The following is a 26,429-nucleotide window of genomic DNA, read 5'->3' as shown; positions in this document are numbered from 1 at the left end:
TGCGTTTTGATCTAATTTTAAAGCTACATATAGTTTTAAGGATAATGGACAAATTGCATAAGTGCGGTGGATTGACCTACGCAATAATCCTATACATTTAGTTACTGGCAGTTGAGCTGTACTGAACAACTTTTTTATAGTAAAATTTTGGTTGGAAGTGGTAGGGAAAATATGGACTAAATGGGAGGGCTGATTGCCTTCCGATCATGTTTGACTCTTAAAAAAGGCACTAGAACTTTAAATTTCCAATCAAATTAGCTCCTTTAAAATATCTATGATATTACTGGCTATGATAGAACCGCACTGTTTATGATACCGTATTGCTTATATGCCCATACTGCATATTGTATATTGTATATTGCGTATTATGCCCTTTTAAAATATGCGTGCATATAGTTTATTAGTTTAACTGAAACTACCCCTAAACGTTCCTTAAAAATTTCAATTTAGTGTCCTTAGTGTCATTAGTTCCATTAACCGTAGAAGTAGTAAGAAAAGTATACACATAGTGCCTTCTGGCAAGTTCAAAATCCGCCACGACTTACTCTCAAAGGTCTAGCTTATAAGCCGTTATTGAGATGTTGCTTTGTCACCTTTTTGACAATCTGTGTGATCATAGTTCGTTTTGGTTTGGTTCAAAATCTGCCTAAATATTCCTTGAAAGCTTCACCTTAATACACTTAGCTTGTGTAGTAGCAATAATTGCAGCAGCAGTAAGCACATAGCACCTTTGGTTTTCTTTCAACATTCTCTTCAACACACGACGAAAGCTTGAAGTTAATACCATCAATCATTCCTGGGATATTGCTAATACGTCCTCTTAACAACCTATGTGGGCATAGTGTGTTTCGATTTAGTTCAATACAGTTTCAATGCTGCCCAAACTTTTTGCCTTCGTACCCTTAGATTTAATAGCAGTAGTAGTAGCACCAGTAGTGACAGTAATAGCAGTAGAATTAATAGTAGTAGTCTTAGCTTTAGTTGCAGTAGTAGTAGTAGTAGCATTAATAATAATAATAGTAGTAGTTGTAGGAGTAGAAGCAGTAGTATTATGATTAAAATATTGTCTTTTCGTTAGTTCAACATCCCCCACAACAAGCGTTGTAAGTTTTAATTTCACACACAAACCTGTTCCTAAGATATTGATGATATGCCCTTTTGACAACCTGCATGCAGGTGGCGTGTTGTGATTCAGTTTGCCTTCAACACACGACGAAAGTTTGAACTTAATACCATCAATCATCCCTGAGGTATAGCTGATACGTCCTTTTGAAAACCTATGTGGCCATAGTGTGTTTCGATTTAGTTCAATACAGTTTCAATGCTGCTCAGAATTCTTTGCCTTAATACCCTTAGCTTTACCAGCAGTATTATTTTTACCTTACAAGTAGTTATAATAGAAGTAGTAGTTGGAGCAATACTAATAGTAACAGAAGAAATAGTAGATGTAGAAGTAATAGCAGTATTAGTAGCAATGTGAACAAATTGCCCTATGGTAAGTTGATCTTCCCCTTTAAGCATTCTATGAAAATTCCAACTTAAAACACAAATCAATTCTTAAGATGCGCTTTTTTGACAATCCTAAATGCGCATAGTGTCTTTTGTTAGTTCGAATTTGCCATCAATATTGTCTCAAATTTTACCATCATCAAATTTTACTTAGCCTTCACAGCACTAGTATCACAGTAGTTGCGGTGGTACTAGGAGAAGTAGTTAAGTCTTAGTGTTGCATTAGTAGTAGTAGCAGCTGTTAATAGCGATAGTAGCATATACATTCTGGCTTTTGGTCCTTTCATGATGCTCCGGAAGTTTCCCCTTGACACGGTAAGTTGTTCCAAAATATTGCTGATGTGCGCTGTTGACACCCCTTTCATCTTAATACTCTAAGCCATATAAGTTGTTGCAATTGAAGTAGTAGTTGGAGTAGTTTACTAGCAGTTTTAATTTTAGTAAAAGTAGCAGTGGTATTAGTGTTAGTTGTGACATGTATATATTACCTTTTTGTCAATTGATCTTCCCCTTTAAGTATTCTCTCAAAGTTCCAACTTAATACCCAAATCCATTCTTGAGATACGTCCTTTTGATAATCGTCATGCACATAGTATGTCTTGATTTAGTTTAAATTCCCCCTCAATATTCTGTCAAACTTTCATCTTCATACGTGTAGCCTTAATTTTACTAGTATCATATTAGTAGTGGTAGTAGTAGGATTAGTAGTAGCAGTAGTAGTGTATTATTATTATTGCTAGCAACAGGAGTAGCATCAGTACTAATAGCAGTAGTAGCAGGTACGTTTTGCCTTTTGGTCAACTGGACATCCCACTCATGATGCCCCTGACGTTTCCTCTTGATACAATAAGCCGTTCTTAAGATATTGTTGATGTGCCTGTATCAGCAATCTGTATGCACATTATATGTTTTGAATTAGTTCAACCTTCCTCAACATTTCCGCAGATGTTTTCTTCAATATCCTCAGCCTTAGTAGTACTCGCTACAGAAGTAGTAGTTTTTGGTGATAGTAGTGGTAGTGGTTGTTCTGGTCGAAGTAGAAGCAGTGGTAATTGTAGTAGTAGTAGCGTGCAATTATTACCTTTTGGTCACTTTATCATCACCCTAGAATTCATTTTCTGAAAGTTCCAAATTAATATACTCAGTGATTCCTGAGTTACGCCCTTCTGAGTTACAACCCATATACACATAACATGTTTAGATTTACTTTACCACCTCCCTCAACATTCCTTGAAAGACTTGCCTTGATGCCCTTCGCATTTTGGGAAAGTAGAAGTCAAACATGCATACCTTTTTTTTCTAGAAATTACTATATGTAAACAACGAACAAACTGCCTAACTGACAGCCCTTACCCTTAGACCTCGAGGGAGGGTTGACATCCCCAAGCGCAAAATTACTGAAACTTTCAACAATGCTGAAAAAAAGGTGTTTCAAAACTTTGTTTGGATGTTTGTTTTGGGAAATGATATGTATGGGGGGGGGGGGGGCTTTTCCCTCTCAAATTACTTTTGACTCTTAAAAAGGGAACTATAACTTCCGATTTCAAGTCAAATGAACCCCGTCTGAAGATTACACGACCACCCATTGCATAAAAACTTTACATGCTCCCAGGGCGTATCTTACAGCCCTTGCCCCAGGACTCTGGGGAGTTACGTCAACCCTAGAGGTATTGTTATATGTTCTTTGGACTATTTCGAACAAAATGGCTATCCCACAATTTCAATCAGATGAGTTTGGGTGAAAATAAGGGTAGTTGGGGGGGGGGGCTACTTGCCATCCATCAATTAGATCTTCAAATTTTCAATCAAATTAGCCATATACGTATAACATGTTTTGATTTACTTTACCACTTCCCTCAACATTCCCTGAAATACTCTCCTTGATGCCCTTCGTATTTTGGGAAAGTAGAAGTCAACATGCATACCTTTTCCCAATAACATATATTATATGTAAACAGTGAACAAATTGCCTAACTTACAGCCGTTGCCCTGAAGCCTCGAGGGAGGGTTGACATCCCCAACTAAAACTTTCAAAAATACGGAAAAAAACTGTCTCAAAACTATGTTTGAATGTTTGTTTTTGGAAATGATGAGCGTGTGAGGGGGGGGGGGGCTGATTGATTTCAAATCACTTTTGTCTCTTAAAAAGGGCACTATAACTTCCAATTCCAAATCAAATGAGTCCCATCTGAAGTTTACGCGACCACCCATTCCATTAAAACCTTACATGCTCCCTGGCATAACTTACATCCCTTGCCCCAGGGCTCTTTGGGGGGTTATGTCAACCCTGGAGGCATTGTTCTATATTCTTTAAACTATTTTGATCAAAATGGCTATCTCACAATTTCAATGAGATGTGTTTGGTGAAAAAAGGGGTAGTTGGGGTGGGGGGGGGGCTAGTTGCCCTTGATCATTTTTTACTCTTAAAAAGGAACTAGATATTCCAATTTTCAACCAAACTAGCCACCTCTAAAGTCTATGCAACCATCCCCTCTATAAGAACCTTAAATGCCCCCCGAGTCATAGCTTACAACCCTTGCCCATAGGCTCTGGTGGCTCGCATCAAGTCCAAATTGCTTCTTAAATGATCTGGACTATTTTGGAAAAAATGGCTGTCTCAAAATTTCTGTTGGATGCATTTCGGGAAAACACGACTTGTGGGGGGAGTGGGGCTGCCCTCTGATCACTTTGCTTCTTAAAAAGAGCACAAGAGTTTCTGATTATCGATCCAGTGGGCACCCTCCAAATTATATACGACCACCCTTTTTGTTAAAACCTTATTTTCCCCCGGTCATAACTTACAACCCTTGCTCTGAGGGTTGTGGAGGGGGGGGGGGAGGGGGGTGTAATCCTTAAAGACATAATTTCCGGACCCTTCAACTACGCTGAATAAATTGCTATCTCAAAATTTTGATTGGATGTGTGTTGAGGAAATGATGGCCATAGGGGGGGGGGCTGTTTGCTCTCAAATTAGTTTCGACTGTTGAAAAGGGCACTAAAACTTCCAATTTCAAATCAAATGAACCCCCTCTGAAAATCATAGGACCTCCCATTTCCCGAAAATCTTATTTGGGCATGACTTACAACCCTTGCCCCAGGACTCTGGGGGGGGGCGGGGGAGGGTAGTATCAACCCTGTAGGCATTGTTGTATGTTCTTTGGACTATTTTGAACAAAATGGTTGTCTCACAATTTCAATCAGACGCATTTGGTGGAAATAGAAATAGACGAGAAAGGGGTGGGGCTAAATGCACTCCATCACTTTTGACCCTTAAAAGGGAACTAGAACTTCCAATTTTCAACCAAGTCAGCCTCCTCTAAAGTCCATGCAACAGTTCTTCCCATAAAAACCTTAAATGCCCGGGGGCATAACTTACAACCCTTGCCCCCAAGCTCTGGGGGTTTGTTTCAACCCCAAAAGCCTTGTTATATTATCTGTGGACTATTTCGAATAAAATGACCATCTCAAAATTTCGTATCGAATGCATTTCGGGAAATTACGACGTGTGTTTGTGTGTGTGTGTGGGGGGGGGGGGTAGCTGTCTCTTGATCACTTTGACTTTTAAAAAGAGCATTAGAACTTCTGATTACCAATCCAATGAGCCCCCTCCGTAGTTTATGCGACCACCCTTTCTATAAGAACTTTATATGCCCCAAGGGCATAACTTAAAATCATTGCCTTGAGGGTTGTGGGGGGGGGGTTGTCATCCTCAAAGACATAATTTCTGGATCTTTCAACTACGCTGAACAAAATGGCTGTCTCAAAATTTTGATGGGATATGTTTCGGGAAAGGAGGGACGTGGGAGGGGGGAGGACTGGTTGCCGTGCAACCACTTTTGACGATTAAAAGTCGAAGCCCTTTCAATTTCCGATCGAATGAGCTCCTTTTGAAGTCTCTAAGCCAACTCCTCCTATACGAAGTGCCCGGGTCTAAAAGAAAAAAAAAGATAAGCATTGTGGCAACCTCATTCTTTACTTAGGCAGCGCTATTACGCCGGATAGCGCCATAACACTAGTAAGCGAAAACTTTTGAGATTGGCAACGGATGTAGAAAGAACAAACCATGTCTCATAGTGAACAGTAGTTGTTAAACACGTTTCACTAAAAAAAAGTGTATATTGTTAAATATATCCCAGTTAACAATAATTCGGAAGTAATAACTATATTTAGTTTTAACGCCATCATATTTTGAAAAGGAAATGGCTTTTTTTTTGCATGGTGAGCTGTAATGTTCCCTTTCTTTCTCTTTTTTTTATCGCCAGTGCTAGCAGGCTACTAGAAGATCGTAGAGAGAATTAATAACTCAGACAAGTAATGCTCATGTTTCAATCCTTTCTATAATCTTGTATTAATAGCGGTTGAGTAAAGTGCCATATGGAATCATAACCACACTTTTTAGTGTCATTTGCACTTTGTAGAAGGCTAGCAAATATAAGAAATACTGCAATAGTAGCAGCAACCTAGTAAACAGCCGAGGGTGATACTAATCAAATTTGTTTTTAACACGGTGTTTGCCAAGAAACTGTTTAGTAAAAAATAACCACTTGATGCTAATTCAGAAAAGGCAACAGTAATACGGGTTTGACAGAATAAAAGTTTAAATCATAGATACAAATTTTTCGTAACTTCCAGGAAAAATCCAAAACCCTTAAAAAATAACGTGACATCAAGTCAAAATCAAAAGTGTTTCTCTGAAATTGCTATTATCTTAAACCCATTGAGAAAGGTTTATTATAGCCCACCTTCAAAAACGAAGGCAACCATACTTTAGTATGGATGTAATCATGTAAATGATATCCCCCTTTTTTACCATAGCTAGCAGGCTACCGGAAAATCGCAGAGAGATGGCTAAGGGTTCAATTATTTTATCAGTTTCTTACAAATGCCTTCAAGGACAGGCTTGCTGAGCAGACTATATTGAATTCTTCTCTGAGCTTCTATTATTATTTTTTTTTTTTTTTACTCCCCGCCCCATTAATACGTTTCTGACAATTGTTAGCTAACAGTTTTTGTTAGCAAACACTTTTATCTTCCCGGTCTGTAAGAAAAAAGAGTTGATTAACCCCTAATTCTAAAATAAAAACAAGCCATGTTCTCTTGACAGATCTCTATACTATAAATAGTAGTATCCACCTTTATTACCTAAGTTATATGGGAAAAATTAACATCCCAGTTTATTAACTGGTTTTTAATTTCTATTTCAATTCTATTTCTGACCCCATTTGTGGCTAGAGATTTCGCCAACTTCCTCTCCAGAGATTTCGCGAATATCCCTCCATGCACCATTTGTTGGTGTGTGGAGGGAAAGGGGGGATTTGCATTTAAGAGACACACTGATGGCTATTACGTACTTTATTGTTCATCAAATGAAGATTATACGAGTTTACCGCTAGAAGTATTGCTGCAATGACTCTACCACTGTTAGTAATCTTGATCCAAGATTCCTTTTCTAATTAAATTATGTAAAAACACAATTTATACTTAACTGTCTTCAGCGAATTTCTGTAAAAGAGTTTTAAAAATTTTCTCCTGTACAACTGCATCCCAACCCTCCTGCCCCATATGCATCAAAATATCCCTAGGCTTTTTCCAATGCTGATTTTGTTGCTTAACATTATTATTTTCTTTACTTATTTGTCTCTAACAAATCGATGTAGGAGAAAATAGTTGGAGGATTTTAAGCGCAATATTCAAAAACTCATAATGCAGCTAAGAAAGATGACTATTTTCTTTGCTTTAAACATCGATAGAAATTCGGTGACAGCCAATATTTCTAAGTTGGTAAATAGTCTTTTGTTGGTTTCCTAACATTTTCAGAGATAGGTTAGCCTAGTTCTTATTACTTAAAGTAAAGAGCGAAGTTGAAACTTAAAACGAGTAAATACTATGGGTTTACATCCTCTCTAATGCAGATTAACCTACCTGATGATATTTTCTTATGTTTTTGGGACTGAAAATACGAGTTTTACTAAAAACACGAAACAGTATAAGAAATGTTGTGCGATAGAAAGATCAAGCATTTTAGCGCATGTTTTACGGTATGAAGACAAGGATTTCTTGCTTCTTATTCGTGGGTTTTTTGTTTTTAGTAATTAGCTAGTTTTGCACAAACCTAAAAACACAGTGAGATATCACCAGTCGGTTTGTATGCACTAGTTGATAGTGATACAAACATAAAAATGACAAATACTATATAATATGGCTATATATAACTAAACAGAATGAACTGTATTGATTCCTGAAACCTCAAAATGGGCCAAACATTGTTTTACCACGATTAGTCTGGAACTTCTAGAATAAGTAGACTGAACCTCGGAGATTTGAGCAAGGACAATACACTTGGAAGAAAAATGCGGTTGTATCGAATTTAAGCGTGTTTGGTTTTTTTTTTTTTTTTTTTTGGTTTTTTTTTTTTTTTTTTTTGTAGGGCAGGCAGACACCTCAATTAAATTTCAGAACCAAGATAGCCTCAATCGAGATAAAAAAAATAATAAAAATCACCATGATTTTCAGCAATACATTAATAGAGGGATCTTAAAACGGGAACAAATTAAAACAAATAATGAAGTCAGGCTTAAAACAAGATTAATTCCCATGAACAAGAAGAAGGCTACATCCCCCCTAACCCAACTAAAGGCCAGAGTGTCATTTGTGCTTTATTGAAAAAAAAGTTTATATTGGTTTAAAGTTTTAATTATTATATGACTTTTTTCTACTCGTCCTAATTTCGATTATGGCTCTTTACTTTCCTTTGATTTTTTTGGAAAGCACTATTTTAAATTATTCAACTGTAAAAGGCAGCTATTTGAACATTGACTACGCGCCCATTGCCCTAATCGGATTTTCTCAATTAAATTGCATTAATAATTGTCAGTCATGATCCTGAAAGATTATCAAAAATACAATTCATTTGAAATTGTAAGCTTTCTTGTAAGTCACGAGCGTAATATTTTGAGTTTAGTGCTGAAAACTATCAGTCAGAAACACTCTCCGCTGGTGGTCCAGATCTGGCCCATGGTTGCCTCCGCGATCAGTTCCTAAAGTGCTACAATTACCCAAATTTACGTGCTACACAGCCATTTTCAGTGCTATAATAATTTTTCGGTTACACAGCTATTTTCGGTGCTCAAAATAATTTTTTGTATGGTTCGTATAAATGTACTTAGATTAGTTTTTTTTTGTAGATTTTTAATATTTTTAATTTAAAGGAATAAAAAGCATATCCCGTATTTAAATGTATTTATATAATTGTCATGCATGAAAAATGTTCTGATATATATAATAATCTTGGACACATCCTGTAATGGCATTTTATATGTAGGCCTATATATGAACTTTGTATGGCATTTATATGGTCAGATAAGAGAAAAAGTACTAGATTCAATCAGGGCCGCATCCAGGATTTTTTGCGGGGGGGGGGGGTACAAACAGTATCTCCAAAACGCATAAAATATTTGTTTGTAATCATTTTTGCTACGTTTTTACGTGTAGGACTAACATTTCGTTGGTCCAGATCTCAATTCTTAACTTCTCGCGAAAATGAGTTTAGTTGCTTTCCGTTTGTAGCGAATATCAGAAGGAAAGCTAAGCTAGCTCGACGAATAACACCCTTTACTTAGACAAGAGCATCTGATTTGACGCTTGTATTTTTTCTCTATCTTATCTTCAGCTGGTTCTGTCTGTTATTTTAATTGTCCTGTCACTAGCGATTCAAATTATTCACGCTCTGCTAGTCCAGCTGTTGCTTATTATGCTATTCGTGAAAAAAAAAACATCCTTGATTCCTTTTTTAACTGACTATAATTTCATAAGTCATTGCTCTCTTACTGAATAAATAAGAAAAAAAAATTGATTTTAAACTTCAAAATAGCTACAGTTGCAGCAGTCACACTGAAAAGGGGAGAATGGAAAATGAGCATTTCGTGGAATGTCTCCAAACGGTGTTCTTAAGTTGAAATTTTTTATGCATTTTATAGAAGAGTACTAAATTTTACTGACCGGATAATTCTACAGTTTCTCTTCGCATTTTCAAACAATTATATTCTTTTCAGGTCTAAGGCTGCATGACTATAACAACTGTCCAAGGTTTTGTTCCAAGGTTCTTGAACCTGTTTGCGCATCGGATCAAATTATTTATCCTAGTGAATGTGAGCTGAGGCGAAGAACCTGTGGCAGAGGTACTCTTTATGTTGAATTTCTGAAGTTTCGTTTTGGGTAAAATCGCTGCATGATCTTTGTTCCAGAATCCCCCCCCTTCCCTTCCTCCTGTATTCGTATTAAAAAGAAGTAATAAGTTATCATCAGTAGTATAGCTGTTAGTAAATATATAAAATAGCTGTTAGTAAATATAGCTGATAAGCTGTTAGTAAAACCAACTGATTAAAACTAAAATTGATCAAATAGACAGTGTAGATTTATAATTTTATAAGGTAGTGCTTTAACTTGTAATTTTTCAAGTCGAACAGATAACAACGAACAAACATACCAGGACCCTGGGCCTGAAATAGACCTTAAAGGCGTTAAGGGTGCTCACTGAATTTTTTCTAGGTGGAAAGGAAAAGGCTTAAAGACATACTTTTTGTCAGAAAGGTGTAATGTTTTTTTTCGAATATTAAAAATACTCGAACTTAAGGTTATATTCATTTCGGTGTTTCGTGGGTGGTACAGCTGCCCACCACACAACTCTCAACGGAAGTCGTTGGATGTTAGAAGGTCAATCTGGCATCCTATGCCAGCCATTTTACCTGATCTTTATTCTAAAAGCTCAAGGAAAATCAAAGCGGACTACTGCGTCTGTAATATATGAGACAAAAAGGTGCGGGACTTAATTTCAAAAATCCTAGAGGAAGAGGTTTTTGAATTTTTTTGTAACTTTTTTGTAACCTTCAAACTGATTAGGGACGAAAAGTTTTCCAGTTAATATCCTGAATTCCAGCCCCCTACACTACGGTTCTCACCCTTGGGGCAGTGAGGGTTGTGTCATCCCCGGAGGCATATTTATTGGATCTCTTGACTATTCTGAGCAAAACAGCTTTTTCAATATTTTGATTGGATGCCTTTGAGGGTTGCGGGAGGGGGTAGATAGCAAAAAAGGGCGTGAGAGGTGGATGGGTCATCATGCTATTACTTTTGAATCTTAAAAAGGGCACTAGCACTTTCAATTTTCAAGCCAATTTGAAATTCCTACGACATATTCTTCCATACAAAGTGGCAGAGATTATTGCCGCCTGTTGAAGGCGCTCTACACTGGTACAAAAAGCTCCGTCCAGGTCAATGGTCGCTGAAGCCCCCTATTAAAATAGATACTGGTGTAAGGCAAGGCTGTGTTGCTGCTCCTGTACTTTTCAACGCAGTAATTGATTATGTCATGGATCGAACAATGAATCGGCTCCAGTTCGGACTGAAATATGGCGATAGAGTCCTAGCCGATTGCGACGTCGCAGATGATGTTGCCCTGATATGCACTTCTGCAGCTGAACTCGAGCCAGCTCTCAATACACTGTCGGAAGAAGCCCTGAAAGTGAGATTACATATTTGCTGGCAGAAAACAAAATAATGATCATTGACCCGGCAGGTAATTCCGCCAACTCACCACCATTCAACATATTAGGGCACAATATTGAACTTGTCAAGTCTTTTGCTTAGCGTGGATCTGCCGTCTCGGATAAAGGCTCAATTGAAATGGAAGTCCAGTCGCAGATCGCTAAAGCCGCTTCTATTATTGTCGGATTATGCCGTTCCGTGTGGTCAAAGCCCAACATCAGCCGAAAAACAAAAATGCCGATCTACAACACGACCGTAATGCAAGTCTTACTCTACGGTGCTGAAACTTGGCCGGCAGCTGCTTCTGTTCGTGATGCCATAGATGTGGCCCAAACAAACTTCCTAAGACAAATGGAAGGGATCAAGTGGTACCACTTCGCCTCAAACACCCCACTGCTGACACTAACGGATCAGACCCCCAACTCTCGTCAGATCGCTGTAAGAACTCTACGGTGGTTCGGCTACTTAATTCGCATGCCATCAGAAGCACCCGCCAGCACACTTTTCAATTTTGAATCCCCCTGAACATTGCTGGAAGAGCTACAGTGGAAGACCCGGTTCATATGGAGGGAGAGCCTTACCCAGTACCTCTCCATGATCGCTATTATCTCCACGAAGCAGTCACGCTTGCGCAGGACCGTTCGGAATGGAGGCGAAGATTCACATATCTCTCTACGCTGAACCCCCAGCAGGAGCTTTAATTAAGTAAGTGAAGTCAAGAAGTGGCCAGAAAGAAATAGCACATTGAAGGCTTGTGGCTTTTTCCTTAGCCAGCGCTATTATGCTGCCTCTGAGTAATTTAAGAAAGAAATTTAGAAATATATTTTTCAAAGAAAAGTAAAGAGTCATATCAAAACCTATATTGAGCAGAAATAATGTCATAAAACAAGTAGAACTTCGAACGAAGAGAAATCAGAGGCAGGCAATGCTATAGCGTTGCCTATGATAAAGACTGTAAGGCTTCAATGTTTTATTATCTGTTGTTATTATTTTTCCTCAGAGGCACTTCATGTGGAAGGGATGATCATGTAAACTTTGGAGGGTGCTCAGTGGATTGGAAATCGGAAATCGTAGTGCCCTTTTAAAGAGTCAAAAATGATCGGAGGGCAACTAGCCCTCCCACACCCTCTTTTCTCCAAATGCATCCAATCAAAATTTTAAGACATTCATTTTGTTCAAAATAGTCCAAATCTCAGATAACAAAACTCCGAGGTTGATACAACCTCATAGAGTCCGGGGGCAAATGTTTTCAGCTATACCCTGGGGGCATATAAGGTTCTTATGGAAGAGGTGGTCGTATAAACTTTGGATGAAGCTCATTTGATTGGAAATTAAAAGTTGTAGCTCCCTTTTTAAGAGTCAAAAATGATCCGAGGGCAACTAGCTCCCGCTCCAACACTTCTTTTCCCCAACTGCATCCGATCGAAATTTTGAGATAGCCATTTGGTTCAAAATTGTCCAAAGATCACATAACAATGCATCCGGGGTTGGGGGGGGGGGTTGACACAACCTTCCAAAGCTAGGGGGTAGGTATTGTAAGGTATGCCCTGGGGGTATATAAGATTTCTATGGAAGGGGTGGTCGTATAAACTTTGGAGGAGGCACATTTGATTGGAAATTGAAAGTTCTAGCTCTCTTTTTAAGAGTCCAAACTAGCCCCTTCCCCCACGCCCTCTTTTGCCCAAATGTATCCAGTCGAAATTTTGAGATAGTCATTATGTTCAAAATAGTCCAAAGTTCATATGCCAAAGTAACAATGCCTTCGGGTCAACATAGCCCCCCGAGCCTGGGGACAAGTGTTTTAAGTTATGCCTCGAGGGCATATATTGTTTTTATGGAAGGGGTGGTCATATAAACTTTGGATGAGACTCATTTGATTTGAAATTGAAAGTTCTAGTTCGTTTTTTACGAGTCAAAAGTGATCGGAGGGCGAAATCCCCCCACGCTCTCTTTTCCTCAAATGCATCTGCATAAAAATTGCAATGCAGAATACATCTGATAAGGATTTTGAAATAGCTATTTTGTTTAAAAAAGTTTAAATATCATATAACAGTGCCTCTGGGGCTGACAAAGTTCCCCAGAGCCTGGGAATGAGGGTTGTAAGCTATGCCCCAGAGGCATATAATTTTCTTATGGAATTGGTGGTCGTTGGAACTTTGGAGGAGGCTCATTTGATTGGAAACTGAAAGTTCTAGTTCCCTTTTTAGGACTAAAAAGTGATCAGAGGGCAAGCAGCACCCCACGCCCTCTTTTCTCCAAATGCATCCGACCAATATTTTAAGATAGCTATGTTGTTCAAAATTGTCCAAATATCATATACTAATGCCTCCGGGATTGAAACAGCCCCCCAGAGCCCGGGGACAAGGATTGTAAGTCATAACTTAAGGTCATATAAAGTTTTTATGGAAGGCGTGGTAGTATAAACTTTATGGGAGGCTCATTAGATTGGAAATTAAAAGTTCTAGTTCCATTTTTAAGAGTCAAAAGTGATCAGAAGGCAAAACTTTTGTTATTTTCCATGAATTGAGGGGAAAAATTAGGGTCCATTCATTACAAAATCTGATCGCGATTACGTCAGATATTATGGCTACTATTGCTCTCATTTTTGCGATTTCGCGTCAACCCTAGCGCTTAAGAATCTCTGCTTTTCTCTCGGCTTCTTCTTCATACTTGCTTTTAAAGGCGAACTATTTAAAATCAGGACTGGTATGCTGGCTTAATTTGTTTTCAGAAAATTTTCCCAGACTCTCATAACAGCTCCCCAGCGATTTCACAACTCGCATAACAGTCCGAACTGGACTCTCATAACAGAAATCCCCAGCGATTTGACTCGGGCTATCAAGAAATGGAAACAAGTAGATCCTTCAGTCAGAGTTCGACACTAGTGGATACTTTAAATTCGGATGAGGCCGAGAAGGATTAAAGCCTTTTAAGTGCGACTTTTTTTTTAATTATGACAACATATCTTTCTTCTTACTTTTCAATTTGTATGATTTGCCTGACCTGCTGAATATTGACACAATGTTATTTTTTTAAAACTAATTATTGTATGTTATATAAGTTCTATTTTTCTTGGCAGCCCTAGTCCAAATTGAGGTGCACTTTTTAATTTACATATTTTTACTACTAAACCGTTAGCCGATTACAACATTTCCGTTTTGAAGTGACTTAGATTGTATTGGTTTTTGATTCCTTTGAATACGAACGAGAGAGAATCCAGAAGAAATCAGTTCGAAAAAAAAATTCCTAAATTAATTGCTTGAAAATTCGCCAGAAATATTTGTAAGTAGCTTATCCCTTAGCCTTGAGGAATGGCGCCCCTCCAGGAAATTATAGCCTAGTAAACGACGCAGCATTCACACGGGATCTGATTAATGGACAATTCTTCTGGGCTTGGTTTGTTTTGACGGGCATTTTCAGGCTGAAAAACCTCTTCCTAGCTAATTTACCGACCATGGGCTGCCTCACTTTAATGGCATACTATTTGTATGCATGAATATATAATGATTAAGATGTAATAGGCTTGAAATTGCCAGTGCAGAATTTCAACTCTTGTTGATAGAAGAGCATAGCCAAATGCTGAAAACCATGTTGTGAACAAGATGGGCCCAGGATTGCACAAAGCCTCCATTCATGGAGGTCCCAGGGACTTCTTGCTGTCCGGCTCTAAGCCGGTTTAAGCACTTCGGTGTAGACTTGAGAAGATATGTGATCCCCGTCCTGCACTGGTATCCAGGATCATTGCTTTTCCATGAAAATAATTTCAATGATTTAAAGAACATGAAACTTGGAACTTGGAATGTTGCGACGTTAAAAAATGACTATCGTTTCGACATTTTGACTGAAGAATTCAGGCGAATCAAACTGGATCTATTAGGAGTTTTAGAAACTCATATCCCAGGGGTAGGAAGCATGAAATTAGGTGATATAGAATTTGTTTACTCAGGCAGGAAGGATGGGGTAAATAGACAGGGAGTAGGTCTCATGATGAATGATTTTATGATTAAAAAGTTCAGGATATCAGTTATAGTAGTATACGCCCCTATAGAAACGACTGACGGAGATACTAGTGACTCAGATGAATTTACTTACAGTTACAGGAGCAAATAGACAGGGTCCCAGGTAGAAATATGATGTTGTTATTGGGAGATTTTAACTTCCAGGTCGGTAGAAATAGGGATAGATGGTATCCTAGCCTAGGTGAATTTGGTGTAGGAAAAGAAACAGAAATGGATACAGACTTTTGCAATTTTGTAGGTATAACAATCTAGTTATAGCCAATACGGTGTTTTGGTCATAAAATGGCTCAGAAGTTAACATGGTATTCACGTGATGGTAAGACAGCAAACCTTATTGATTATGTTATAGTAAACCTTATTGATTATGTTATAGTAAGACTGGCAAGATCAATACAAGATACTAGGGTATATAGGAGTGCCGTTATTGATGTTAAAAGTAAAGATCACCATCTAGTAGTGTCAAAGGTTGATTTAAAGCTGAAATATCGGAAGGGTAACTACTTCTCGGGAAGTTATGATGTTGGTAGACTCCAGGATGAGAATTTGAGAGAAACTTTCCGGGAACAGTTGAATACTAAACTTGAGAGTTTTAAATTTGATAATGTGGAAGATGGTTGGAATAATTTTATAAAAATAATTTGTGAAGTTGCTGAAGGTGTCCTAGGAAAGAAAGCAAGAACTGCAGCTAGGAATATTCGTGAAAAATGTCCGCTTCTATCTAAAAGGAAAAAAGGCTTGTACAAAATTATCTGAGTGATGGATCATACGGAAATGAATGGAATGTAAAGAAATGCAAGAAAGAATAAAAGTATGAGTTAAGATGATTAGCGGATAGGGTCATGGATAAAATTGCCGAGGATCTGGAAAATGCAGCTAGAAGGCATAATAGTAAAATATTGTACTGGCATGTTAATAAATTGAGAGGGAGTAGTCAATCCGGACTTGGCCCAGTTAAAGATAAGAATGGGGCCGCAATTAGCGATAAGGAAAAAACTAAAAAGAGATGGGCTGAACATTTTGAGAATTTGCTTAACCGAGATAGAGTTGCAGGAAAGATATATAGGAAAATGAAAAAGTTTGTGATACTTCTTCGATGTCAAGGAAGATTTGTGAGGAAGAATTAGCGACAGTAGTAAAAGAATAAAAAAATATTAAGGCTCCAGGTGCTGATAGTGTGACAAATAAGTTTCTTAAATATGGTGGCTCTGAGCTTAGAAATAAGCTACTGAAGATTATGAATATGATTCTTGAAAAAGGAGAAGTACCTACCGATTTTAGGAAAACCTTAATTAAGTCACTTTATAATAAAGGTGATAAAAGTGAGTGTGGTAACTATAGAGGAATTAGTCTGGTTTCTTTAGGTAGTAAATTACTTAGTAATATGATACTTTTTAGACTGAGAGATGCCGTAGACTAAGTTTTAAGAGAGAACAGTGCGGTTTTAGAAAAGATAGAGGATGTGTCGACCAAATGTTCACTCTTAGGCTGATAATTGAGAAGTGCCTGAGTTTTCAAACACCTTTGGTCCTCAATTTTATATTATGCTGACGATTTAAGAATCCTAGATGAAAGTGTGAGCAAAATGAATGAAGTTTTAGAGGTATTGCGAGTTCAGGGTGCTAGAATTGGTTTGAAAATTAATGTTAAGAAGACTAAGTCACTAAGGCTAGGAATAAGTGAAGATGAAAAGGTGACGTTGGGTAATGTAAAGATTGATCAGGTGAGCAGCTTCACTTACCTTAGTAGTATTATTAGTAAAGATGGTGGGAGCAATGAAGATGTTAAAAGTAGAATAGCCAAGGCACAAGGTGTTTTTTCACAATTAAAAAAAGTTTGGAAGAATAGGAAGACAAGCCTGCAAACCAAGATCAGAATATTAGAAGTTACAGTGATGACAGTGGTCAAATATGGCTGTGAAGCATGGACGTTCCAAAAAGCGGATGAAGATTTGCTAGATGTTTTCCAGAGAAATTGCGTTAGGATTCTTCTGAGTACCCGGCTGACTGACCGTATTTCAATCAATAGGCTATACGAAAAATGTGGTTCAATAATGCTCTCTAGGGCTATAATGAAAGAAAGGTTGAGGTGGCTAGGGCACGTTGTGCGGATGAAGGATTACAGATTGCCGAAGATTGTTCTTTTCGGCCAACCGTCTAGGGCTGAACGTAAAGCAGGTCGTTCTCGTCTGGGGTGGGAGGACGTCATAAAGAAAAATTTGAAGGAAATGGAACTTTGTGGGTGGGTGTAAAAAGAGAGGCTTTGAATAGATTGGGGTGGAGGAAGAGCGTGCGTAGCTGTGTTGGCCTCAGGCGGCTTGGTGCTGCGGTGAGTTGTTAGTAGTAGTAGTAGTTGTCGCGTATTTATAGACCAGCCCAATTAGTGTTTTAAAAGCGGCAAATTTCCTCTTAAAAATGCAAAATTGAAGCGCTTAGATTTCAAACCTAAAAACGAAAACTGGGGGACAAATTTCAAAAGCCGTCACTTTCAAATACACCTCAGATTCTAAGCACTCCATCGCCTGAATGCTCCATGAATATGAGTTGTAGCTGTTTTTCTTCGTTGATTGTTTTTTAATTTTTCAATATATGTGAATTTTATGACCTGAATACCATTGATGAATTTTAAGCCGGGCTTCACCAGTAGGATTTCCAGAATCTAAGATTCCAAACTATTGTGTGACGTCTTGGATACACCGCATCTGGAATATAAAGCTTATCCAGTAGTACATCCAAATAATAAAAAAAATGATTTTTGAACTTATAAATTTCCGGAATTTTCAATCATACAATGAAAACGAAAGAAAAGAGGAAAAGAGAAAAAAGAAGAAAAAAAAGTAAAATTGTGGAAATCCTATTGAGTATCCACCTATAATAAAAATCGATGCTTGATGGTGCTAAAAAAAATATTTAAAAAAAAAATAGTAAAAACAGATGCGATTTAGTAAATTTTTCCTCTCAGACTTTGTAAATTCTTCCAGGCCAGGTTGGCAACCCTGGTTAATTCCATGACAGAATATGGCAATATGCCCGATATTGTGTTTCACCTGTAATTGCAACATCTTCTGAAGAGAATGGTTTATTTTGCTTGTTTCTTACGAATGAAGAAATTCGATTAATAATCGATTAATATCCGGTGTTCTTTTTGAGACACCCTTTGGTTTGTATTTCTGATGATTGGTCTTTTCTTTCGAAGGAAAGAGAAAGTAAAATATTACGACCAGCTATTTGATAAATCGTATTATCGAACAATCAAACTGTCACCAATATATATTATTAACTTTGTGCTTAGCTGAGCAGAAATTTGTGAAACTCTTAAGATGCTGTTTTTATACCAAGAAAATAAGGCTCAGTATTTAAATCGTTCTTATAGATTAGGATCGATTCAAAACCCCAGTTTTTTCAAAAAATATAGAAACTATTTTCTTTTTACTCCAGCTGAGCTAGAATAATTACGGGAAGACCAACGACAATTTTGAAAATGGACTTTTTATATTTCCATGGAAAAAATTTGCCACACCCTTCACAAATTTCAATAAGTATCGGTCTTATTGCTTCTTTAAGTAAAAAAAGAAGTACTTGTTAATTATACGTAGCACACCCAAGAAATAAAGTTATGCTAATCCTAATGAAATATACCAAAATATGATGAAAATAATGTACTTTTGTTTATATAATAATGTAATTTTGACTATATATTTGTACATTACGGTGGTGTGGGGGTAAAGTCACCTAACCTTACCCCCACCCTTTAATGTGCAAATATATAGCCCACATTGTACAATTCCAATGCGTTCTGTCACCCGTTATTTGTCTTTATGGGCTATGCAACTGCTTTTCATAGATCACACATTATCGTTATTATCCTTAGAAAATTGTCCTTAACATATTTTCATCCGAGGGGCTAATAACTGACCGTCGCAAGTGTCCCTTCCTTCGTGCCTCCGGCTGTGCCTCCATGCCTCTGACACGCCTGAAACAGCGTGTTCCTGGAAGCGAAGGAACACAGTTTTATCTTTGGCTTATGGAAAGCGTACGGCACGTTTTTTACGACGGCAAACTTTCTCCTCTTGAGAGGTTATTTTTACTTGGTCGTGTTGTTTACTGCGTTCGACGTTGGAGATCCTGGGTCCTAAAAAGTGGACATTATGCTTTGAACGAGAATTTTGTTATCACAAACCCTTACCATTGCCTAGAGATAAATATGCATTCCCTAGTGCTTCTCATTCGTTAATTCAAACGGCTTGGGCTCGAACGTCTTTTCAAACTCTCCGACATGAATAGCCAACCGTGTGAAGATTCTTTAGGAAGATGCGGTCTCAAACCAGCACTTACAGTACTGTAATAAACTTTTCGTTCCTCCAACTTCTACATCGAATTCGTCGATATGAAAGTATAACGGATTTTGAAACTTAATATTTTAATGAACAGTTGTCTTTGCCCCAGGCCAAGTGAGTTAAATCCGTTGGTGGTGTGTCTGTCAGTTCCAATTTTTCTTTGCCCGGGAACGATGAAATCAACCTCGAGCTAGGGCGAGCTCGTATTGAAAGCCAGCGAATAATGAAAGCCTTGATACCCGACGACGTACTTTATGCTTTCGGTCACCAAGTACCGAATGTTCGTCTTTCTGTACTTCACGACAGTGACTCAGACGATGACTCAGAGGAAAATACTCTGTCCGATAAGCAGGAAAAGGCTTCCGCGACTGACACTGAATCGGGCTCGGAAAGTGAGGGCATCTTTGAAAATTTGCCAGTGATTGCTCACTGTGCGAAACACCAAGTTGAGAAAAATTGGGTTAGTGAGCCGTTGACGAACATGAAGAATTCTAGGTTTTGTCTTGTCAAGACTTCTGACGGCTCCATATTACCAATAAAAAAATCCACGCTGTTGTGGCTTCTGAGGGAAAGCTCTGAGAATCTGAGTAGTGACCGATTAAAACGGGTGATGGTCCAGGGCCGACGAGTAGGACTACGTGAGTCGCCACAAACCAATGCAGAGGTCGGTGTGAAATCGGAATTGCGTATCGGTGAATGGTGCGTTTACAGACCAGTTGGCAGGGGAGATAGAGTATTAGTTGGGCGGGTCATACAGTTTGGCTACTTGTCTGGGCGAAGATGCCACTCTGTTGACACGCAGAATATGGCGATGCAGTTCCCTGACGACATAGGAATTCTTTGCCAGTGGTTCCGGCTGAAGGCTGATCTCACATTAACTGCCGCATTGGTAGACCAGGGTTACTGTGACTCCAGCCTGTATATCATGCATTCAGCAGAACCCGTTTCTATGGAAATCGGCATCAACATTGTCTTTGGCTTTGACTCAGACGTCTTCACAAAGCTGAATTCATTTATCCAGAAGAAATGGTTCCACTTTTTTGATGTCTCGTCAGCATCGCAATCATCATGTTAAAAATGGCAACTAAACCCAAAACTGACCTCAAGACCATAACCACCACCATCTCCATGTTCTGTGTGTCAACAGAAAAAATTTTGTTTAAAATTTTTCAGAGGTAGTTGTTATTTTTTATCCTCCCCTCCTCCTCTCCAATCGGTGATATTCTAATACAAAATCATATAAATCTTACAACTTTATGCATTATCATATCACCTAAACTTCAAAAAAAAAAATTATTATATACTATTCAATGTAGTAGGGGACATGAAGGCAAACTACCATTTAACTTTTTTCTTGCCAAATATCTATCGCTCCCCCGTTCCAGGGTGTCCTTCCCCCTCTAGGAGACGCTTTTCCGGTGGCATTTTTACTCCAATTTCTCAAAACTCATCTCCTTCAATTTTCACTAATACGAATTCGAATTTTAAAGGTGGTCTTCCAAAAGGCTTACTCTTACAACTTAAAAATTTTTTAACACAAAAAAAAAACTATTTGCTCTCCCGTAGACTGGGCGTCCTCCGCCCACAAGATACCCATTCTTGCGATGGCACTTTTTTTCTTCTTTTTTTTCAGCCCTTTTTACGACCAACCTTAATCAACAAAAAAACCAAAATACAACCAACCCATCAATAAAAAACCAAAAATAACCTTAATACCGGCGTGCATGAGGGCATAGAACTGAACAGAATCTTGAACCATGTCTCCTACGGACGAGTAAGCCACCCACGGCGGGGCTGGTCCTTCCAGCTCAAGTGCGTGTGCCCCTCGTCCCCCATTCGCTTGAGTTCTTGATATAATTTTATGAGTCCCGAATGCATTCCGAAATCTAGGGCAGCGGAAGTGATGAATACCATCGGAAAACTTGTTATGCTCAGTAGAAGACTTAGTAGTAGAAGACTTGTGCTAACCGAGCTTAGTTTGATTTACTGAAGCTCATTTGTCCAGTTTCTTAGGGTCATTTGAGCTGTGATTATCGAGATGATTACTGAAACGTACCAATAAATATCTAAGAAACTAGTTATTTTTTTTAGTTGGTTGCTTTACTTAGCGGTTTTTACTAATAACTCGGTAGTAACAGTTTTTCTGACTGTTGCTTTACAGTTTTCTCTTCAAATACCTAAAGGCCTGGGTTTAATACCAAGAAAGTTGGATTATAAGTACATTCGGGAAAAAGGGATCTGTGTTTCTTCCGGATTCTTTCGTGTCAAAACAGCAGATCCCTTTTTTTAGTACAATTAAGAATCCGAGATCCAAGGGTGCGTCTTGGCACAGCCACTAAACAGAAAAACAGGTATGATAAAAGGGAAAGGGACGTGTGAAGACGTGATGAAAGGCAACTTTTACCGCTGGTCAAGTCATATTGAATAGGGCTGCGAAGTGTGACGTCAATTATTGGGCGGGAAATTCAAAGAACGGTGAAATATGGATGCGTAGACACATTTTTTCGGAGCTTTGGCGAATTGTTTTGGCCTAAAATATTTGTCGTAAATCCTACTTATCAACCAGAACGTTTTCACGTCAAAATAATGAAAGGAATATTGACAATCAGTTTTTAGTTATACAACTAGAAACCACTTTTCACGGTACTTTGAATTTCGCACCTTGCTTTTTACGTCATCACCGCGCAGCCCTATGTTGTATAACTTAAAAACTGTGTTCTGGGATTTTTTTTTGAAATTTTGGGATTCTTTTTGAAGAAAAATCGGAATTTTATTTTTGAGCTGGTGGGAACGCTGCATGTGTAATAGGAAAAAGTGACACCCTCAGTGCCATCGTAGGATTACCTAGTTTTTGCATGGATATCAACAACTTGCAGTCCTCCGTTCTTCTTCATTAGGTACATATCAGTTGTTCAGTCTTGGGGGTTCTTTTCCTTGCCAAATAAACCCGTAAAAGATTTTTCCAAGTTTTAAAAGATCGCTTTTGAAGGTGCTGAAATATTCGACAGATACCGAATAACAGGCAAGCTGTATATATTTACATGTTGCGCCCTTTGGAATATGCCTCCGGCGTGTCTCCGGAGGCATGCCTCCGTGCCTCATGCCTCCAGGTGTCCCTCAAAATGCCCAGTTGTTAACCCCTCGCTTTCATCCCGAGACCTATCGTCAGGGGTTGCGTGAGTAATGTTAAATCTAAAGGTACAGTTTTGGAACCTATCAACTGGTGGCCGGCGTTTAACCCCCGGAAAATACCCCCCCCCCCTGCAGAAAATAACTTTAGTGTAAAGAGCAAGGTCTTGTGGAAGGGACAATTCCTTCCATATACGTTATAATTTCTGTTCATTTTAAGTCTTGATGCTGCTCCTTACTTTCGGTTGAAAAAACTTGTTTGTTTTTTGTATTTTAATTTCTGATCGTTTTTAAATAATACCGAAAAATTAGGCTCTCACTCCATGAAAAATTCCGGTATTAGTGTATTATACGTCACTCACTCAAGTTTACGATGTGTAAAACTCGAGAACAAACCGGTTTCTTTTTTAGCTTTTTCGTTAAATACTTTAACCCCCCCCCCGCTTATGTGCAAATATATATTCCGAATAATATATTTCCCATCTATTCTGTCACTTGGCTTTGTCTTGTCTCACGCTAAGCTGAAAGAAACTAACGAAGAAACCGATTCATTATCGAGTTTTACACAGTGTAGAATTCAGTGAGTGGCGTATAGTCCCAAAATTCCTTCCCCCTACGGAAAATAAAAAATCAAAACTCAATTAAATTCTCAAATTTGGAAAGCCTTATTTTCCACGGGTGGGGGGGGGGTATTTTCCACGGGGGATATTTTCCTCAGGGGTATTTTACTCTGGCGGCGTATTTTCCGGGGGGGTATTTTCCATGGGTCTATTTTCCTCGGCGGGTATTTTACTCAGGAATGGGGGGGGGGGGTAATTTCCGGGAGTGTTTTCTGGGGGAATATTTTCCGGAGTGGATATTTTCCACGGGTGTATTTTCCTCAGGGGGGGGGGGTATTTTCCAGGGTGTATTTTCTGGAGGATATTTTCCGTGGGGGGTAAACGCCTAGAACCCTTTCAACTATGCTAAACAAAATGGCTATCTCAAACTTTTGATCGCATTATTTTTAGGGAGAAAATGGACGTGGGAGGGGACTAGTAGCCGCCCGATCTTTTTGGTCAATTTAAAGGGACACTAGAAATTTTAATTTACATTCAAATGAGCCCTCTCCCGATGTCCTAAGACTGTTGGTTCAATACGATCACTCCTGGAAAAAAAAAACATAAACAAATTAACACGCATCCGGGATTTTTCTTCTGGAAAAAGTATAGGGGCTTAAAACCTCTACAGTAGGGTTCTCGGATACGCCGAATCTAATTATTTGATTCTAATTAAAATTCTTTGAGTTTCAGTGGGTGTTTTCTCCCTCCTTCAAAAATCAGGTAAATTTTCTCAGTTTCGTAGCCTTTATGGGTAAAAGTAAGCCTAATAAATCTCATATATTTGGAATCAACATAACAAGCCGATGATATATCGATTGATATAAAAATTCTGTTTCCTAAAGGTTCGGTTACTATTGAGCCGTGTCGCTCCATTTTACAGTTCGTTACCGCAAACTGTTAGATATGTTAGCACATAAATCCAAAAACTTAAGGAATAGGGCGTTATCTGCGCTTATTAGGTGTTTCAATTGCAAAAAACAGAATTTAATGAATTATTGGACTTTCGTTGGGACCTTAAAAGTAAAGATTAAAATCATTTCACAATTCATAGAGTAGAACCCCCCCCCCTTCTCCCAAACAACTTTAATTATCAAACTAAAATCGATTTAATCTATCTAGTTGTATTACAAATCCTATTAAAAGCAGTAAGTCCTATTTTTTTCATTAATTTCTTTTTCTTTTTTCATTCGGAAAATTATATTTAATGTGTACCTTCTTATTTTCAATGACTTCATTTCTGTTCTATTTTCAGATGTAGATGGTGTATTCATATCCACTATTCACTCCACTTTCAAAGGTTTTAACAGAAGAAAATCTAATTTAGAACTGATAGATGATAGAGAAAAAAAAACAAAAAAAAAAACGTAAGTATGAAGACAAAAGTTCGACCTGAGGAAGTGTTGTGAAATAGGAAGTATAGAACATTTTTTCGATTAACTACGTTCGCCTGTTATCTTGATGATAATGCTCTGGAGTCTATATCTAGTATGTGCGTATGGTAGGAAATCGAAAGTTTCAAAGGCGTTATATTTGCATAGATGCTAATCTGAAACATATTAGGAACTGCAGTGAATCACTCTTTTGCGTTTTTTTTTTTTATAATAATTAGCTTCCTGTATGATTTATTCGATTGAATCAAGAATCGGCGCCCTATATGGTGAAAAATGACTAGATCTTAGAAAAAATAAATAGTTTTAGAACAAAATGACTAAATCACTAGCTAGAAGAAAATCACTAGGCAGCGTAAAAATCACTAAAAATAGGGATAAATCACTAGGGCTGGCAACCCTGCGTATAGCCCAAATTATATATTTCCCATCTTATCTCCCAATGTGGCTCTCTCGTTTCAAGCCATATGCCTGTAAATTGAATCACTGTGACGAAACAAGCACCGGAAAAATAAGTGAGGGGTGACAGCATTGGCCTTGTGTAATTTGGGCTATATATATTTGCACATTATGGGATGGGGGTAAATTATAGCGGGTCTGCATGCAAAAGTGTTAGTTACAATTATTTTGCATATTATGAAGTAAGAATTCTTTTCTAACTTCACACTGACCAAATATGGGTGTGGTCGCTATGTTTAACAAGTAGTTTACCTTTGAATTATGTAAATGCTTGATAAAAAATACTAAATCCAAGAAACATGAGGTAAATAACAAGTAAAACAGGCTTCCAAGATATGGAACATCCCATAGCTGCATTTATTTTGCAGCAGATCTAGCGTGAAGTAGTCGGTGTTTTGTATGCTCCGAATAGTTTTAAGCTTTTTTGTAAATTTGAATATTGAATTACCCAGTTTCAACTTCATTTATTTCAAAGGATATCTGTAAAACATTTACAGATAAAAGGATATCTGTAAATTCCTTGTGTTATAAATTTTTTACTACAAAAGATACTTGTCCAAATATTTGTTTTATAATAAAATACTGGAATTTCTTCTTTTTGTTGTTTCTTACAAGGTGAAAGTATCCCATTTATTATTTTCCATGTTGCTCGTATATTATTCTTATTTAATTCAAAAACAGAATTATAATAATTTCTTTGTGATTCTCCTTTATCATTGCTCACAGTAGGCTGGTATTCCATATGGGAATTTTATTTTCCTAATATAGAAGTTATTTCTCAGTTTTTATCATTTTTTTTTTTTTTATCCTTGCAGTGAACCAAAGTGGTTCTTGATAGACAGGTTTTTCGAAATTGCTTGGCAAGCGATGCAAGTAGCCTTTCCTGCCAAAAAGAGACATTTCCTAATACGGACAAAAAAAAGAAGATAGTTTCTTATTCAAGCCTCTAAGCCATTTTTTTTAAACTACTAAGATTACGGTAATTGGAAAAAAACCTGGTATTTCTGAAAAATCAGATATAAAAGTCTCTGTCAGACCTATGTTGAACAAAAAGTTGAAAATTTCAGGGCTTGTTGAGGGGGATGTTGAAAGGTTGCCAGAGGGTAATCATCCCCCTCTTCACCCTTTTTAGTAGCCCCCCTCAACAGCGGTCAAATATTGAGCCATTATCTTTGTGCAAAATAGTCATAATGTCCCATGCCTCCAAGGAAAACATGACCTCCACAACCCCTGGGAAAGGGTAGTAAATTATACATTTCGCCCATTACTTACACCTAGAATTTATTATCGGGAAAGGAGGAATGTTTGATTCTTGACGCGTCCAAAAAGACCAAGGATATTAAATTGAAACTTCAGGCGATGTTGAACAAAATCAAAAGACAGTATGTGTCCCCAGGTTATCGAAAGGGTGTATCTGCAATATCTTATGAGCGGCTAGGCTGCTACT

At 38.0% G+C, this 26,429-nt stretch overlaps 1 protein-coding gene across 1 annotated transcript in view; it reads left to right on the top strand.

Moving 5' to 3' along the window:
• Positions 1–26,429, top strand: part of LOC148946970 (uncharacterized) — a 268,849-nt gene that overhangs the window by 8,464 nt on the left and 233,956 nt on the right. The window contains exon 2 of the mRNA XM_089096472.1: positions 9,561–9,686. Coding sequence (XP_088952598.1) covers positions 9,561–9,686 — 126 coding nt within the window. The remainder of the gene's footprint in view (positions 1–9,560; positions 9,687–26,429) is intronic.

Source organism: Artemia sp. Qi Xiang Cuo, chromosome 11, assembly GCF_049724085.1.
Source record: "Artemia sp. Qi Xiang Cuo chromosome 11, ASM4972408v1, whole genome shotgun sequence".
NCBI classification, from domain to species: Eukaryota; Metazoa; Arthropoda; class Branchiopoda; order Anostraca; family Artemiidae; genus Artemia; species Artemia sp. Qi Xiang Cuo.
Note: the sequence above shows the minus strand (reverse complement) of the source record. Positions and strands in the feature narration are given on the sequence as shown.